The sequence below is a fragment of the Gymnoscopelus microlampas genome, assembly GCF_963454915.1.
Source record: "Gymnoscopelus microlampas genome assembly, chromosome: 19".
Taxonomy (NCBI): domain Eukaryota; kingdom Metazoa; phylum Chordata; class Actinopteri; order Myctophiformes; family Myctophidae; genus Gymnoscopelus; species Gymnoscopelus microlampas.
The window spans coordinates 21658964-21674739 of record NC_139956.1 but is presented as its reverse complement, the minus strand read 5'-3'; the positions used below and the strand labels follow the sequence as shown (position 1 = coordinate 21674739).

Genomic DNA, 15776 nt, shown 5'->3' with positions numbered 1-15776 from the left:
GTTTAAAATCCTATTAGCAGACCTTGTATTGAACTGTACTTCCCTGTGCTTGTCTGTTAATAAAGTATTCAATCAAATCAAAGTTAAAAAAAAAATCAAATAATTGTAGTGGAGTAAAAGTACAATATTTTCCTTTAATATGTAGTGGAGTAGTAAAGTATAGAGAATTGTAAATGCTGAATAAAGTCAAAATACCCCCCAAAAATTGCTTAGTACAGTACTTGAGTAAATGTACTTAGTTACTTTACACTACTGCAATATGTTCACACCATAGGGTTCACACCAGGGTATGGGTTCACACCATAGACTATCCACTCTGTTTCCTAGGCTTTTCACTGTGTTCCACTTCCTGTCTTTTGATCCAATGAAATCCAATGAAACCGGTCAGATGACTAATGATATCCAATGAAATCCGACAGGAAGTGGAAAACACACAGCCAAGAAACAGGTGGATAGAGTTAAAGGTTCACACAGATGTATTTTATTTTGAAGGCCAGGACCGGAAGGAGGATTGTGGATAATAAAAACATTTATCCATTTAGATACATTTTTTATATTTTAAAAAACGTTTTTGTTACACAGAAACATAATATGTGTTGTATAGCTTCGTTTAAATGCTTAATTTATAGTTTAAAAGTTTTAATGTGCAAATGAACCGTTTTTCAATGGTTTTCAATAGTTTCTTTTTACTCTAGAGGGTACTCTTATTCTGAAGAGATCGTCAACCGGAAGTCTTATTTCTGCTCCGTTATTTCTGCTCACGGAACACAGCTAAAAACATGTCTGCTGTGTAAAGGTTGATGTGTAAATAAATAAACTACAAAACGCACACATATCGTCTCTGGTCCACTGAGGAGGTAACATGTTTAACCTCCTTCTATTTATGCACACACACTTACATGATTATCGTATGTACGGTTTAGGTATTTTATCATATAGTAAATAGTGGCAGTCCAGCTTTGTGGATCAGACTAGTATCTGGAATGCAATGCAACGTGAAGTTAGTTCAGGCTACTTTCTGGACGTTTGTAAGGTTTTGGATTAAACTTCACCACTAATTAATGTATTTAAATGTATTATTAACAGACAATGCCTTTATCTTTTCATAGTTTGAAGTTCCAGATTTAGCCTTCGATCAAGACTTTCATAGATGTATTTTATCGAGTCTTGACTTTTACTTTCGTTTCAATGATAGTTTTGGGCTGCATCCCCTAATTATCACTGGACATCCGCGCTGAAAGCCCGTACTTCTCCGTACATGTACAACAAAAATATATGAAGTGCTGACCCTATAGCTCCGGATGTTAACTCGACATTAGGAACCCGTGTGCTCTGTATTAGCCCGTATTCTTCAATAGATATGTGTTTTAATCCCGTCTGTGTCGTATTCTGTCGGAAATTCACTGTATTCCTCAACGGACGGTAGTTACAGGCGCACCTGGTAAAAGCCAGTATTACACTCAATGTAAGCAGGAAGTAAACGAGGGGGGGGGGGGGGGTGGCGTTCAGGCTTCGACAGGATTAAAACACATATCTATTGAAAAATACGGACTAATACCGTGCACAAAGATTCCGAACACCGAGTTAACATCTGGGGCTACCTGGTAAACGCCTTATATTCTGCATTTGTACATTTTCGGAGAAATACGGACTTTACGGGCAGATGTCCCGTGACAATTGGCGGGTAAAGCCCATGACGATCATAGATATGCAAACGTCAAAATCGACCAAATACATATATGATAGTCTTGATCTAAGGCTATCCAGATTATAGACAGTCAGAGTCAACGTTTCGCATTGTGCTCACTGAACCGTTGCATGTTGATTTCTGTCATTTTAGTTTATGTGTTGGCTCATAGTAAACCCCGTTTGTTCCTTTTTTATGGTGTGTTAATTCATCTATTGTGTACAGTTGAGATGGCGGACAGAGAGGAGCGACGCTTCGCCGAGGTTCCCCGGGAGTCTGTCAAGCTGATGGCCGAGAGTGCTGGCGTGGAGCTGGGCGACGAGGTGGCTGCTCTGCTCGCTGAAGATGTCTGCTATCGACTCAGGGAAGCAACACAGGTAGCCTAATCAAGTATCATATAGTTATTATAATAATTTGACTCACAGAATATAGTTTAAAATAGCCATAGAATGTAGCTCCAAAACAGTTTTAATGTTGAGAATACACAAAAGGTTTGTAAATGATAAATGGTTGTCTGAGCAGCTATCTGCTATGGTACTGCTACTTCATAATTCATTGAATATACAGGACCACAATGGAAACAACAAGCCCCTATAGGGCTTTTTTGTGTTCATTTTAACCATCATTGTAAATCGTACCTCTGTACTAATTGCAAACTGTAAAAAGTATTCAATCAATCAATCACTGGACCCTGATTTAGGTGTTGAACAAAGTGTGGGCATGCAGGCTGGTTTACTTGGACAGGTGCATCAATGGATGTCTTGAGATATTTAGTTTCAAATCGATCAAACTGTAATTTCCCCTTTAGTAATAAATGAGACATATACTTAATAACAGTGTTCTGTAGTTGAACTGTGTCTGTTGAATGTCCACAGAGCAGCTCTCAGTTCATGAGACACGCAAAGAGGAGGAAGCTGACGGTGGAGGACTTCAACAGAGCGCTGCGGTGGAGCAATGTGGAGGTGAGACACAGACCAGTGCTGTGGTGTATTACTACAGTGGTTCTCAACCTGTGGGTCGGGACCCCAGGGGGGTCCTCACATGATTTTGGGGGGGTCCCCAGATGACAGTGAAGTGACAAGTTAAGGACTTTAAAAAAAAGTAAGAAAAGAAAAAGACCATTACTGCATAAAAATGATTCAACACACTATACTATATATACTAAAAAACTGGTCAAACATTGGCCAAATTATCAAATAATATAAGAAAGAGACTCTCAACGCCTTGCGTTGCGAGATGTTGTGAGCTTGTAGATCAGCTATTTTGAGTCAAACTAAATGTAATGCCTCAACTCCTACAATTCCAAGTGCTTGTCAGGTTGGGGGGTCCCCAGTTCAAATATGATTCTTTTGGGGGGTCGCGGCCTGAAAAGATTGAGAACCACTGTAATAGTACACTAGACACAGCACAGCCCTAAACACTGCTTGCTTCATGAAGTACAGGATAGATAGAGCAGTAATTCACATCTGATTTGGCAATGGAACCTGAACATGACCATTAAGAAAACACCAATATATTATAACACATTCATTGCTCAGAGCATACTTCTCAACAATCGGCCACCTGGTCAAATATCTTGCAAACAACTTGACGATAACTAGCTTCTCCATATTTGTAAATCCTTTTTATACATTTTTCGTTACCAGGCAATTTCTGGCTATGGGGCCCAAGATGCCCTTCCATTTCGCTCTATAAAGGAAGGTGAGCTGTTCTTTGTAGAGGATCGTGACATCAACCTCGTTGAGCTGGCCCTGGCTACCAACATTCCCAAGGGCTGTGCAGAGACGATGGTGCGAGGTACGTCCCACCACACCATGCATTGCATGCTGAGAAATAACAGAGTGGCCATGTGAAAACTTGCATCTACGTTCGCGTAAAGGGCTTTTCAGACGAGGAGCGACACAATGTCTGCTTTCTTGCTTGGATCAACGGGGCCGCTTCTCATGTGAATACACAGACGTAAACATCAGGCCATCTACGCCTGCTTCAGCTGTGTCAAATCTTTGTCCTGCAGGTTACGTAGGTAAAGTTGACCACGATCCAGCTCTTGTTGTGGGCAGGCATGTGCGTGAAACGAGCATGAATGCGACAGTTATGCTGGAGTGTTCCCGTTTGTCGATCCGCCTGTCACATTGCCCGCATCTCCCTACATGCCTGCTCGCTGCTCATTGAAAATTAATTACTAGGCGCATCAGTCGCTTCCTGTGTTAAAAGCCCCCCTTATGTATTTTAAGGGGACATTCAAAAGAAAGTTACTCATGGAGTGCATCTGGCAGCTAATGTATAGTTGATGATATATATAATTGTGTATCAATGGTAACTTGGTTTTCTTTCCATGTTAGTAAATGTGTCCTACCTGGATGGCAAAGGCAACCTAGAGCCCCAGGGAACAGGTAAGAACCATACTGGGGTTGACAAGTGATTGTAGCTGGTTCCGTGTCATTTCAGTGCTTGTCATTGAATCTTGTAAACGATTGTTGTCTCCATGCCACAGTTCCTAGTGCAGTGCAGTCCCTCTCAGATGACCTGCTCAAGTATTACCAGCAGATAACACGTGCTATTCTAGGAGAGGACCCACATCTCATGAAGGTAGGTCTTAAGCCTAATTTCTGCTCCATTGTACGACTGTCGCATGCTGAAAATAGCAGACCTACAAGCTAAAAGCGCGTGTACATAGGCCATTTTCGGCCTGCGACCGAAGTACAAATCAGGCTTCAGCTGTGGAGAACAGCTTTTTCTCTTTTACCAATTTATCTAAAAAAATATTAATCACGTAGATTCATTAAAAATAATTGAAGAAATAATGGACAGAGAATCAATTAGGAAAGTAATTGTTAGTTGCAGCCTTCTGAACTCGTATTTCAGGTAATTAACACAAAATAATGTCACAGTCGATTTAGGAGGCTGTATGGGGAGAAATGTGGCCTTGGGCTATTTGGAAGTTTTCAATAGTTATTCCGCTATTCATTCTTGCATGTGTGTTTCAGGTTGCCTTGTTGGATCTCCAGTCCAACCCAAAGATCGCTGCTCTCCTGCCATACTTTGTTTATGTCATCAGTGGAGTAAGTTCTTTTTTCTTTGCAATTTTTGCTTTAATAGATAGTATAGTGTAGAGAGACAGGAAACTGAGGTCAGAGAGAAGGGAGAAGGGAGACATGCAAGACATGATGGGAATCCGATTCAGACTTGGGTACTCATTACTCCCAAGGAACATGTGGTCCATTCACTAACTGGCTGAGTCAGGGTTCATTTTATCAATCCACGTTTGCTGAATGTTCAGCTACATGCCCAGAATAAAGATGTTGGGGTTCAAGTTGTTTAAAAAAAAACTGTATTTCTATACACTACTCTGATCTGCAGGTGAAGTCTGTGAGTCACGATCTAGAGCAGCTGAACAGGCTTCTTCATATGGTGAAGAGTCTGGTGCAGAACCCCTACCTGTATCTGGGCTCCTACGTGCGCAGCCTGGTCTCCAGTGTCATGTACTGCATCTTGGAGCCGCTGGCCGCCTCCATCAACCCCCTCAATGACCACTGGACCCTGAGGGACTACGCTGCCCTCCTGCTCAGCCACATCTTCTGGTAAGCTCCTCTCGTATCCCACCACATTTCACTCTGCTTGTATTGACCTGAATTGTGCAAAAAAGTAGTCTTGAGTCCAAAATGAGTCGTCAGAATTCGAAAGTGTCACTAGGGCTGGAAGATATGACCTATTTTTTTTTTTTTTTTACAGAAGTCTGTATGTTTCCATATTGTCCATCTTGTCATGTTTCCACTGAATGACACATTGATACAATGCAGTAATATCTTCTATGACTGTTGAAAATGAAATCAGACGTCTCAATAAAACATGTTACAGGGGAAACAACATTAAAGGTAGGGTAAGTGATTTGCGTTGGTTAAAATAATTGTTAAATAGCTCTATATTCTGATAGTACTCATTGCTATAGAGTGTTTGTTCAGTAATAGGAGTCTCCTTGTCTCGCCACCTCTTTATTAAACAGAAAATGCATTTTCGTTTCAGTTTCAGTTTCATTTCCAATTTTATCCAACCAGGACAGAGAACTCAATCAGGATACAGATTAAACAAGGGAAATTGGAAGTGATGACACTAAGAAATGAGCATGCAAAATTGGAACTGGAACACTATACAAATTGAGCTTAAAAATGGGTACTTTTTCCTGATTGGCTGAGATTTTGACACCTACCGAAAAATGTATTTTCTGTTTATTAAAGAGCTGGAGAGACGCGGAGACTCCTGTTACTGAACAAACACTCTATAGCAATGATTACTATCAGAATATAGTATTTTAACCTTTTAACAAAATATTTTTTGTTTTAACCAAAAAATATCACTTACCCTACCTTTAAGATTAAAATACATTTCAAATACATAATTATTTCACACTGTTGAAAATAATGTCTTCGATGTCCCTACATATTGTAGAATCATTATTGTCAAGCCCAAGGTGACTGACAGCTATTCATGTGTTTTAATATTGTTCTTTTTGGCACGAAAGAGCATACCAAAGCCGTATTTGTTTTCACCTTGCCAGGACTCACGGGGACCTGGTGAGCGGTCTGTACCACCAGATCCTCCTGTCTCTCCAAAAGGTTCTGTCTGACCCGGTTCGCCCGCTCTGCTCCCACTACGGTGCTGTGGTGGGCCTACACGCTCTGGGATGGAAGGTAGTACACTGACTCTCTTCTTCACCCATATTTGACTGGTTCTCCCCTGGTTCCACTGTATTAACTGCATGTATAACTGCATTGGCCATGAAGACAGGCAAATATGTATTAAATAAAAGTAATAATGTGTTGTATATTATTTATTTTTTAAAGTGTCATTGCAATATTGACACATTTTCTATATCATACAGACCTACAGTACATTTGACATATTTTCTAAAATATAGTAATAGTTTACTTTGTGTGTGTTTGTTTGCAGGCTGTTGAAAGAGTGTTGTATCCACATCTACCAGCTTACTGGGCTAACCTACAGGCCGTGCTGGATGACTACTCTGTATCCAATGCTCAGGTCAAAGCAGATGGACACAAGGTCTATGGAGCCATCCTGGTGAGTACTACTGTAGGCTTGAGTGGTATATTTTAAAATGTTCAGTCATATACACATTTTAGAGTCTAATACAACGGTATGTGAAGACACCGTTGTATTAAACTTAAATTCAAAGTACTACCTCACAAGGGCAGAAACCTTTTTCTTATTTATTAGTCCTGTATCAAATGCTGTATCCCCCACACATTCTCAGTTGACCTCTTTCTCAGCTCAGCTCTGAAACTGTCCTCTGGTGGTGCCCACTGTGTACTACAATAACAATACATCACCTCATTACACTGTCTGTAAGTTTTATAGAAAGTGGAGCGGTGTTATTGAAGATCACACCTTTGAGATTAAAAAAAAAAACTGGCATACCGTAATACCGCCCAAGGCTATACTGCTGTCTGCTCTTCTATAGCAGCTACTAAAAATGCCATCACATACTGTAGACACAGGCCTAATCACAACATCATGGGGTCTAATCCGGCTCATAGCCTCTATTGTACGTCATCCTTTACTAGCCCAGTCTTTCTTGTCATGATTCAGTCTTCTGTTCAGTAAAGCAAGGAATGTCTTGAAAAAACAAATAAACATTGCAATGTAAGTAACTGTTTCCAATCATGGCAGGTGGCAGTGGAGCGTCTGCTGAAGATGAAAGCATTGTCTCTGTCCCAGCCAGCGGAGGGAGCGTTCAGTGGTCAGCCAGGCTCTGCACTCGGTGCAATGGGCTACAGGGTGAGCTCCCCTGGCCTCAGCCCCCCTGCAGAACCCCTGTCAGAGGCTGCCCTGGGAATCGCCAGCCACCTCCAGGCAGGCGGTGCCGGCTGTCCCTGGGAGGAGTGGACGCCGGTCCCCCTGCCGGCCATGTACTGTGAGCTCTACTCCTTCTTTGGAGACAGCCTGGCTGTCCGCTTCAGCACAGGACCAGAGTTTGGAGGCTGTCTGCCCTGCATCCCGTCCCAGGCCAATGACACGAGGAAGGAACCCCCCGGCCCTGCTACCAACTCAGACACCACCCGGAAGATGCCCCAGCTGACGGCTAACCTCAACATCAGCCCCAGGCAGGATGGAAGTCCTCGCACAGAGCCTGCTCCACCCAGCCTGGCTGCTACAGCCCCGGGGAGGTACAGTAAAGCAACCTGTTTTTTAATCCCTTTTTGTTAGCAATGTTGTCATGGTTTCCTCATAGATGGCATGTCTTGATATCTTAAGTCTTTTCTTGTGCAATCATGTTGATGATATGCTTGGAGTGCATGTTTATGTTTATAATCAGAATCAGTTTGATTCCTGAGAATTCCATTGCGAAGGGTCATGGGATTGTCAGTAGCGGAGTGCTGGGAGCCTAAAAAAGTTGGGTTCAAGTCAACTTTATTCAAATGAGAAATGAATCACCATGTAACAACTGATTCTGCAATTTGGTCGCACAAGAAAAATTGAATTATTATCTTTTGAGGTCACCGATTAAATATCGGGAGCATAAGCAACCAAAACGCCATTTTGAGCCTTGAGTGTTTTATACTCCAGTGCTAGTAGGTGGTTCAGCAATGTGAGCTGTTTGTGCGCCTGATTGTCTGGAGTCTTTTCCCAGAGGGAAGAGCTAGCTTTCTACATACTTATGCTTTGTCTCTTTCTTTTAGGTCTGTGGCTCGCTCTTCCTCCTCTTCTTCCTCTGCCCAACGTTCAAGATCATCGTCCTCTCGCTCAGGCCAACGTTCGGCAGGTCCATCCCGTGATGTCTTCCCCAAAGCCCGCTTCGCCTCCCCACAGACCGGCTCGCCCGTATTCACCTTCCTTATCGGCGGGAGGCAGATGGGCCGGCGTTGCCAAGGGCGACGTCCTTTCCAGACCAATTTTGCCCCGACTCCGCCTCTGTCTTCTGTCCCGCCCCGTGCCTACGCCCACAAACTGCCAGTCATTGGCAGGGTGGGCAAGCCTGTAAGACGCTGGGCATGTTCCCACTATTCCCTTCACTTACCCCTCTGAAAGAATAGACATCTGGAGAGACAGGACAGACTTTTAACCAGTGTTTTTTCCACAGCAGTGGCAGTGGTGGGTCACAGGATCATGGATTAGGAACAACAGAGAGGAGAATAGAATAATGGCTACGTTTACATGCACACCAATATCCCCTTAATAGGTGCAATTTTCAAGTTTATGTGCTTGTGCTCATGAACACAATTTCTCGCATAACCATTGTCCCAACAATGAGAAGACAGAATCATGTTTGTAGAATATTACGTCTGTGATGCTGTAGACACAATGTATTGCGCCATCCTATTGCCCTGCCTTTTCAATGACAGCGGGACCAATTGTATTAGATTGTCAAAAGCATAAAATAAATGTATAGGATCGATGCTGTGCTTCCATGTCAAACATGGAAGAGGAAGTAATCAGACCATGGGAGCCTCTGTGACATTTGTGTTCCCTATGAAGATGTATGATATCCATAGCAATAATCATCTCTGGGTCAACTATCTATCCTATATCAATACTTTTATATTCTATGGTCAAAAGGATCAAGAAATTTACCACTTGAACCAACATCTTGTAACTACCTTTTTCATTGAGTGATATTAGAAAGTGTATTATTGTCTCCGCCAGGAGACTATGTTTTCACTTTCCGCCACTTTACCCCCTGGATACTGTGCACATGTAAACATAGCCACTATGTTATCTAAGTACAATGGTCCCCGACTTGGTTGAGCCCCCCCCTCCCAGAACTCTACAGGAGACCTGTCACCTGTTGGAGTGCAAATGAAGCAGTCTTGCCTCCATATTGTAAATATGCAGTTGGACTACGTGGTGGAATGGACACCGTCTTTTTGGAGGGATAGTTTTTTTCTTAAAGAGGGACTGTACTGCAGCTAAGGACACCATTTCTGAAATTTTTGATATTTGATACAAATAGCTGTCTATTTCATAGAATACAAAACCGTTGGATTCCTTTTGCCTATTAAAACGAAATCCATTATTTGACTGACAGCAGTTTTACTAATTGTTTATCTGCAATTGATGTGTGTGTGTGTGTGTGTGTTACCTGCCTTTACCTTGTTTAAATATTTACAATTTGACTAGCTCACGTGAGCCTTGAGCATTCGGTTACAGCCTGTGGATGCCTGCCCTGCACAGAGCAGAGCGGCCAAAACAACAATGGGCCAGGGTCTGGCAGCCTTGCGGGGCTTCTGCCGTGCCAACGCGTTTGCTTTTCTGGTCGTGGGCTACATCCTCTTCAATATCCTGGGAGGCCTGGTATTCACAACCATAGAGATGCCAGTAGAGAGGACCCTCAGAGTTCAGGTCATGGAGCTCCGCGAGGCCTTCTTGCGTGAGTGTCCCTGCGTAGAGGAGAGCAGGCTGGACGAGCTCCTCAGGAAAGCCCTGGACACTGACGAGAGGGACGTGGCCGTACTGAAAGCCAACAGCGATGAACGCCACTACGATTTCACCTCGTCCCTGTACTTTGTCATCGTCACTCTGACCACCACAGGTGAGATGTGTGATGAGGAGAATGTATCACTTGGGGTGAAAATACAGCACAATAATAGTACTGTTGTTCCATAGTGCTGCATTGCTTTAATATTGCTTAGATGCTATTTCTATCAAACATCTTGGTGCGTAGAAACTGTTGATCGCAAGGATTGCTAGCTTCTTGTTCTCTGTGTTTATTTCTGCTCACTGACATACTTTGCAAACACAGAAACCTGAGAAATACTACTTTTTGCTGACAACTTCTATGCTCATTTCAGTTGAAGGCAAATGAGCTTTGTTCATGCTTTGGGATGTGGTACAATTTTAACATCCTTTCAACTCCCAATGGCCACAGTTACATGGACAGTTGTATTCGGAATGAATACACTTCTATTCGGAATGGATGAATGGATGAATTCATTCCGAATAGATTTGCTCATGTAAACACCCCAATTGGAATAGAATATTCCATTCCAGTCTGACCCGAATGCATTTTCATTCGGAATAGGAGGGGTGGTATAGACCGTTTGAATCGGGTTAAATCAATCGGAATTGACCATGTAAACACTTTATTCCAAACGCTCCTGTCCGTTTGGAATACATGCATTCCTTTGCGCATGTCTGTGCTTAGTAGGGCTGTCAGAATTGTGCAAAAATGACCTATCAAATCTGTAATTCAGCCACGGTTGGTGCTGAGAAGCGCTCGCTCCTGCGGGATAAAATTAATGATTCTAATAGCGTCATTTAATAAGCCTGTAATGGTTAAGCCCAGACTTGTCCAGGAGAACGGACGCTCTGAGGATTAGAATCCCTGGCCACATGACAAAGATTTTTTTTTTAAATCCCTATCCACACGTAAACGCAGAAACGCATTGATCATAGACTGTAGTGTTGCGCTCTCTCTCTCTCTCTCTCTCTCTCTCTCCATTTATTATTATAATGACCATGTGCGAATGCGCGATGACATCGTCGTACGGTACCTACATGAGAAATGTGACAAATACTATAGGCTAGCCTACGTTTTACCGTGTCTGGTACCAATACAAAAAAAAGAAACTGGTCTGAACTTGTAGATCTGCTACTTTTGCATTAAAACGGCGATGACAAAGGAACACAGGCTTGCACCGCATACAACGCTGCCTGGCCAGGAGTCGGTGCGTTGCTTACCGGCCTGCCTACGACCGATAGACCTCCGCCGCGGAGGCACAAGGGGGCTATTGCCTCCTCCCATGCCCACCAGGGGAAGCTCTGCTCTGGGTAGTGACCCCTGGTCCATGCCCGGGCGTAGGCGGGAACCACTTTGCGCATGTCAAAAGTTATATTCTGAATGAATGCTTTGGTCGTGTAAACGAGGAATACTTTTATTCAGGTCCCATGTAAACAGGTGAGTGGATCAGATTCCTCTATTCAGAATGAGTTCATTCGGAATGAATTCATTCTGAATGAATACATGAGTGTCCATGTAACTGTGGCCAATGAAAACAAATTTGCACAAGAGGCCCTTTTTAAAGCAGACAATTTGATGGGTAAATGCAGCTGATGGTGGTAATAATAATAAACTTTATTTGTATATCACCTTTTCATGACATGAAATGCAGCTCAAAGTGCTTTAGAACAATTACAGAAAAAATACAACTAATTTAACAATAAAGCAAAAAAAGAAAAGTAAAAGCATAAAACAACATTAAAACAAAAAGGCAGTGAATCAGGCAAAACAGTGAGGACATGAATAACGACACAGATTTAAAATCAACTAAAAGCAAGAGTGAAGAAATGGGTCTTGAGCTTAAAGCTATCCACAAAGGCTGCCCGTCTTAGGTGTAATGGGAGTTTATTCCACGCTGTCGGCCCACAGAATGCTGCTTCACCGTCTTTTTTGTCATTGTAGGCACCTTGAGCAGGTCAGCACTAGAAGACCTGAGGGGGCGGTTTGGAACATATCTAGGCAGGCAGTCATAGACGTAGGAAGGTGCCAGACCATTTAGAGTTTTATAAACTAGTAAAATAATTTTACAATCAATCCTAAAAACAACCGGGAGCCAATGTAGTGAAGCTAGAACTGGAGTAATAAGTTCTCTCATCTTAGTTTTTCTTAAAACTCTGGCTGCCGCATTTTGAACAAGTTGTAACATTAACTGGGTGAATTTCATTTAGATATTACTGTGTGCCTACCTTGACAGCTCCTATGCCGTTAACTTCATGCTGACACACAAACACTTAAATGAAACACGCCTCTATTAAACTTCAAAATGTCTTCTCCGCGTCATTAGTGCCCATACCCTAGGGCCTAGGTGGGGTTGGCGAAAGGGCCTACTCTGTGTGGAGTTTGCATGTTCTCCCCGTGTCTCTCAGGGTAGTTAATACCCTCACAAAAACATGTAGTCCTGGTCGCTATACCGCCCCCCCCATGACAGCCAGGGCGCCTGATGGATGAGAAGGGAACTGGTTGGAATAACGTGTTCCTTCTACGCGCTACGTCCAACCAGGGAAACTCCCCCCTGTCAGGTGACAAGAAGGTCAGTTGTGCTCTCATGCATTGAAGAGGCATGAGCTCGGCCCTGGCCTCCCTAGGCTGGTGAGGGGAGTCTAGCGCCCAGGATCACTTAGAAAATTGGCACCGGTGAAAAATAAGGGTTACAAAATCACGGGATAAAAACTTCAAAATCCTAAAGGATATGTACTGTAGACTGTGTATATCCACAGCATATTTCCTCCACACGCTGTATGTTTTCTCGTATCTTCACCAGGTTACGACTTCTTCACCCCCATATCTGAGGGGGCCAAGCTGTTCTGTATTTTCTACTGCACTCTGGGCATCCCCCTCACATTGTTCCTCCTCTCCCTGCTGTGTGACCTCCTCCTGCCCATTGTCACCCACGCCCCTGTCCACCACCTCCACACCCACTGGGGTGTGCCCTATGCCCGCGCGGCCCTGCTACACGCCGGCCTCCTCTGGGTGGTGGATGTCACCCTGCTCCTCATGCTCCCGGCCCTCGTGTTCTACTTCACGGAGCCAGAGTGGAGCTTCCTGGACGCTCTCTTCTTCTGCTTCGTCACGCTGAGCACTATCGGCCAGGGAGGCTACTCCCTGGGGAGGACGTGGGACCAAGGCGCCAGGGAGACACTCAAACTCCTCACCACCTGTAAGACAAGAATTATATACGCCCACTTAAGCACACACTCATAGATGAATGAAAGTTTTTTTTAATATTGCTCAAATACAACCTGTCTTATTTTGCTACGATTATGATTGTTATTATCAATGGAAATTGAAATCCTGCTATTAGAACATTTTGGGTTTTTCCTCTCTCCACAGGCTACCTGATGATAGGTCTGGTAGTGGTCATGCTGTTCAGGGAGACGGCCATGGAGCTCCCTGTGGTCCAGGCTGTTTTCCGTCTGTTCGCTGGCCCCCACGAGTTTGAGCTGAAAGGCACTCGAATAGACGAAATGGTGGGAGGATGGATCCCTGAGGAGGAACCACGATACTCTCTCCCCATCTCCACAATCTTCTCCTTTCCCCGGGACCCCAAACTCCCCTCTCCTGACGAGCCGACTCCCCCAGTGCTCCAAACGATCCTGACCTCCGGGTCCACTCCCACCACCATCATCACCACAACCCCAGACAGTACCTCAGACCCCGAAACACAAACCCCTGTTCCTTCACTCCCAGCCTTAACTTCCAACTCTTGAATAGTAAATACTTGTTGGACTGAGACAGACTGGGTTTCATTATCCTATCCTTACATGGGCTATTGTAATATTATATTACCTCTCATATGATAGAAAGGTTATGTTTATGATCTGTAATAGCTACAAATGACCACTAGGGGTCACAGCAAACTACTGTACAGGACACTGTCCTGTTCATTCGCAGCAATTATATGATCACTGTGGGCAAAAGGTGTGTACTTGAATTTTCAGTATAACATTTGTGAACATCAGATAAGAGCTGTAATTGTACAATGCATTTCACTGCCTTACTATGTCTGCCATGGCAAAGTTTGTGAAGATAAAGAACTGTGATATTGAGTCTTATCATAGCCTGTGGTACGTCGCAAACCAGGCCCTTCTGCCTGCTCACAAGGCGAGGAGTGGTTTTATCCTTTACTTTGTTGAAGGTTACTTGACACATTCTCCCGTTTCTTAAGAATAGGCTAAATCTTAATACTTGTATAGCGGTGCTTCAACAATCAAATAAAAGCCAACATCATAGCAATAACATTTATTTAAAAGCCAGAAGCATAAAATACGTGACAGTCAACATACTAAGCTAAATGACATCACATAACTTGGGTTTCAGGAAGGCATTTAAAATATAAAATGGTTTTCAGGAAGGGATTTAAATTATGTAAAACATTCAGAGATCATATAGATTAACACTGTCCATCATTGAGTCGGATTAGGACTGAATCCCATTGAGTTCAGCTCGTTCATCCAACAGCCAAGGCCTCCAAAAACCCTCAAGTTGTCAGACGTTTTGTGTCATGTAAATAGCCGTAAGCCTTAACACATTGACTGCCAGAGTTTATTCCAAATTTACCCCCTTGACTGCCAGCGATTTGCGTGTTTTTTTGTTTTCTCTGTTTTCTCATTTAAATGCATTTAAGTTTCTTTTTCCCATGATTTTGAACACATACGACGATCGACCAGCAGAGCGCAGCAAAATGACACCCTCGATGACTCGCTGACTCGCCCCCCCCCTCCCTCCAGGCTCAAACAGTCAAACAACATGAACCGGATGTGAATGTCTTCGACAATCTCTGATCGGCTTGTGATACGATGTGATACACGACGACGATGCCTGATCGTCACTCGGACCAAAGAAAATAAAAGGGGAGCTCTCCCTTTGTATTTTATAGCGTGTGAAAAAAAGTGTTTTTCTCTATTCTGGACGAAAATGACCGGAGAAAAACAATGTGACCCGGAAACGAATTTTTTTTTTTACATCCGGCTTCGGGTGAGTGTGACGTAGATGGAAAACGAAAGTGATGATTAAAAGTAAACAGACCCGCGCGATCACAGATGAAACCAATGAAAATACCTAATATCGAGTTAACTCGATCTAGGCAGTCAAGCGCTGGATTCCTAATATCGAGTTAACTCGATCTAGGCAGTCAATGTGTTAATAAGACTGCAACAGCGCATGGACAGAGGCCTATTCTCTGTGATTCTGTGATCTCCAGCTATGGCTGTGTTTGTAAAGCGGGAGAGACAGAGCAGGCCTCTCATGACTCAGAGATTGTGCCCAGTACTGGCAGCCCTGGTCGCTCCCTGAAGACACACTCACACATACTCTGAGCCTTGTCTGTGTTTTAGATCAGTCATATTCTTAGGTCACTCTGGTGTAGTTTTGGTTGGATCCATACTTTGGTCACACATCATTTATGAATGTCATTTATTCATAATGGGAGTGTGTGACTAGTACTATATGCTTCTGGGTTATTGTATTTGGTTGAACTTGAGTTTTAAAATGGTCTTTCTTCTATGTTTATTATCATGAATAATTTAAGATTAAGTTTTAATAATACATTTGCTGAGTTCTCCTTCTGGACGAATACCT

At 43.2% G+C, this 15776-nt stretch overlaps 2 protein-coding genes across 2 annotated transcripts; both read left to right on the top strand.

Annotated features, from left to right (window-relative positions):
• Positions 1 to 754: 754 nt before the first annotated feature.
• On the top strand, positions 755 to 9727 carry taf6l (TAF6-like RNA polymerase II, p300/CBP-associated factor (PCAF)-associated factor). Its single transcript, XM_084042700.1, has 12 exons — positions 755 to 857; positions 1913 to 2064; positions 2563 to 2649; positions 3334 to 3484; positions 4030 to 4080; positions 4182 to 4276; positions 4675 to 4749; positions 5048 to 5268; positions 6243 to 6375; positions 6635 to 6763; positions 7373 to 7869; positions 8383 to 9727. The coding sequence occupies exons 2-12, from the start codon at positions 1918 to 1920 to the stop codon at positions 8726 to 8728; spliced, it is 1932 nt and encodes a 643-aa protein (XP_083898826.1). The 5' UTR covers positions 755 to 857; positions 1913 to 1917; the 3' UTR covers positions 8729 to 9727.
• Positions 9728 to 9798: 71 nt separating this feature from the next.
• kcnk7 (potassium channel, subfamily K, member 7) lies at positions 9799 to 14105 on the top strand. Its single transcript, XM_084043362.1, has 3 exons — positions 9799 to 10232; positions 12961 to 13356; positions 13530 to 14105. The coding sequence occupies exons 1-3, from the start codon at positions 9896 to 9898 to the stop codon at positions 13904 to 13906; spliced, it is 1110 nt and encodes a 369-aa protein (XP_083899488.1). The 5' UTR covers positions 9799 to 9895; the 3' UTR covers positions 13907 to 14105.
• Positions 14106 to 15776: the final 1671 nt, after the last annotated feature.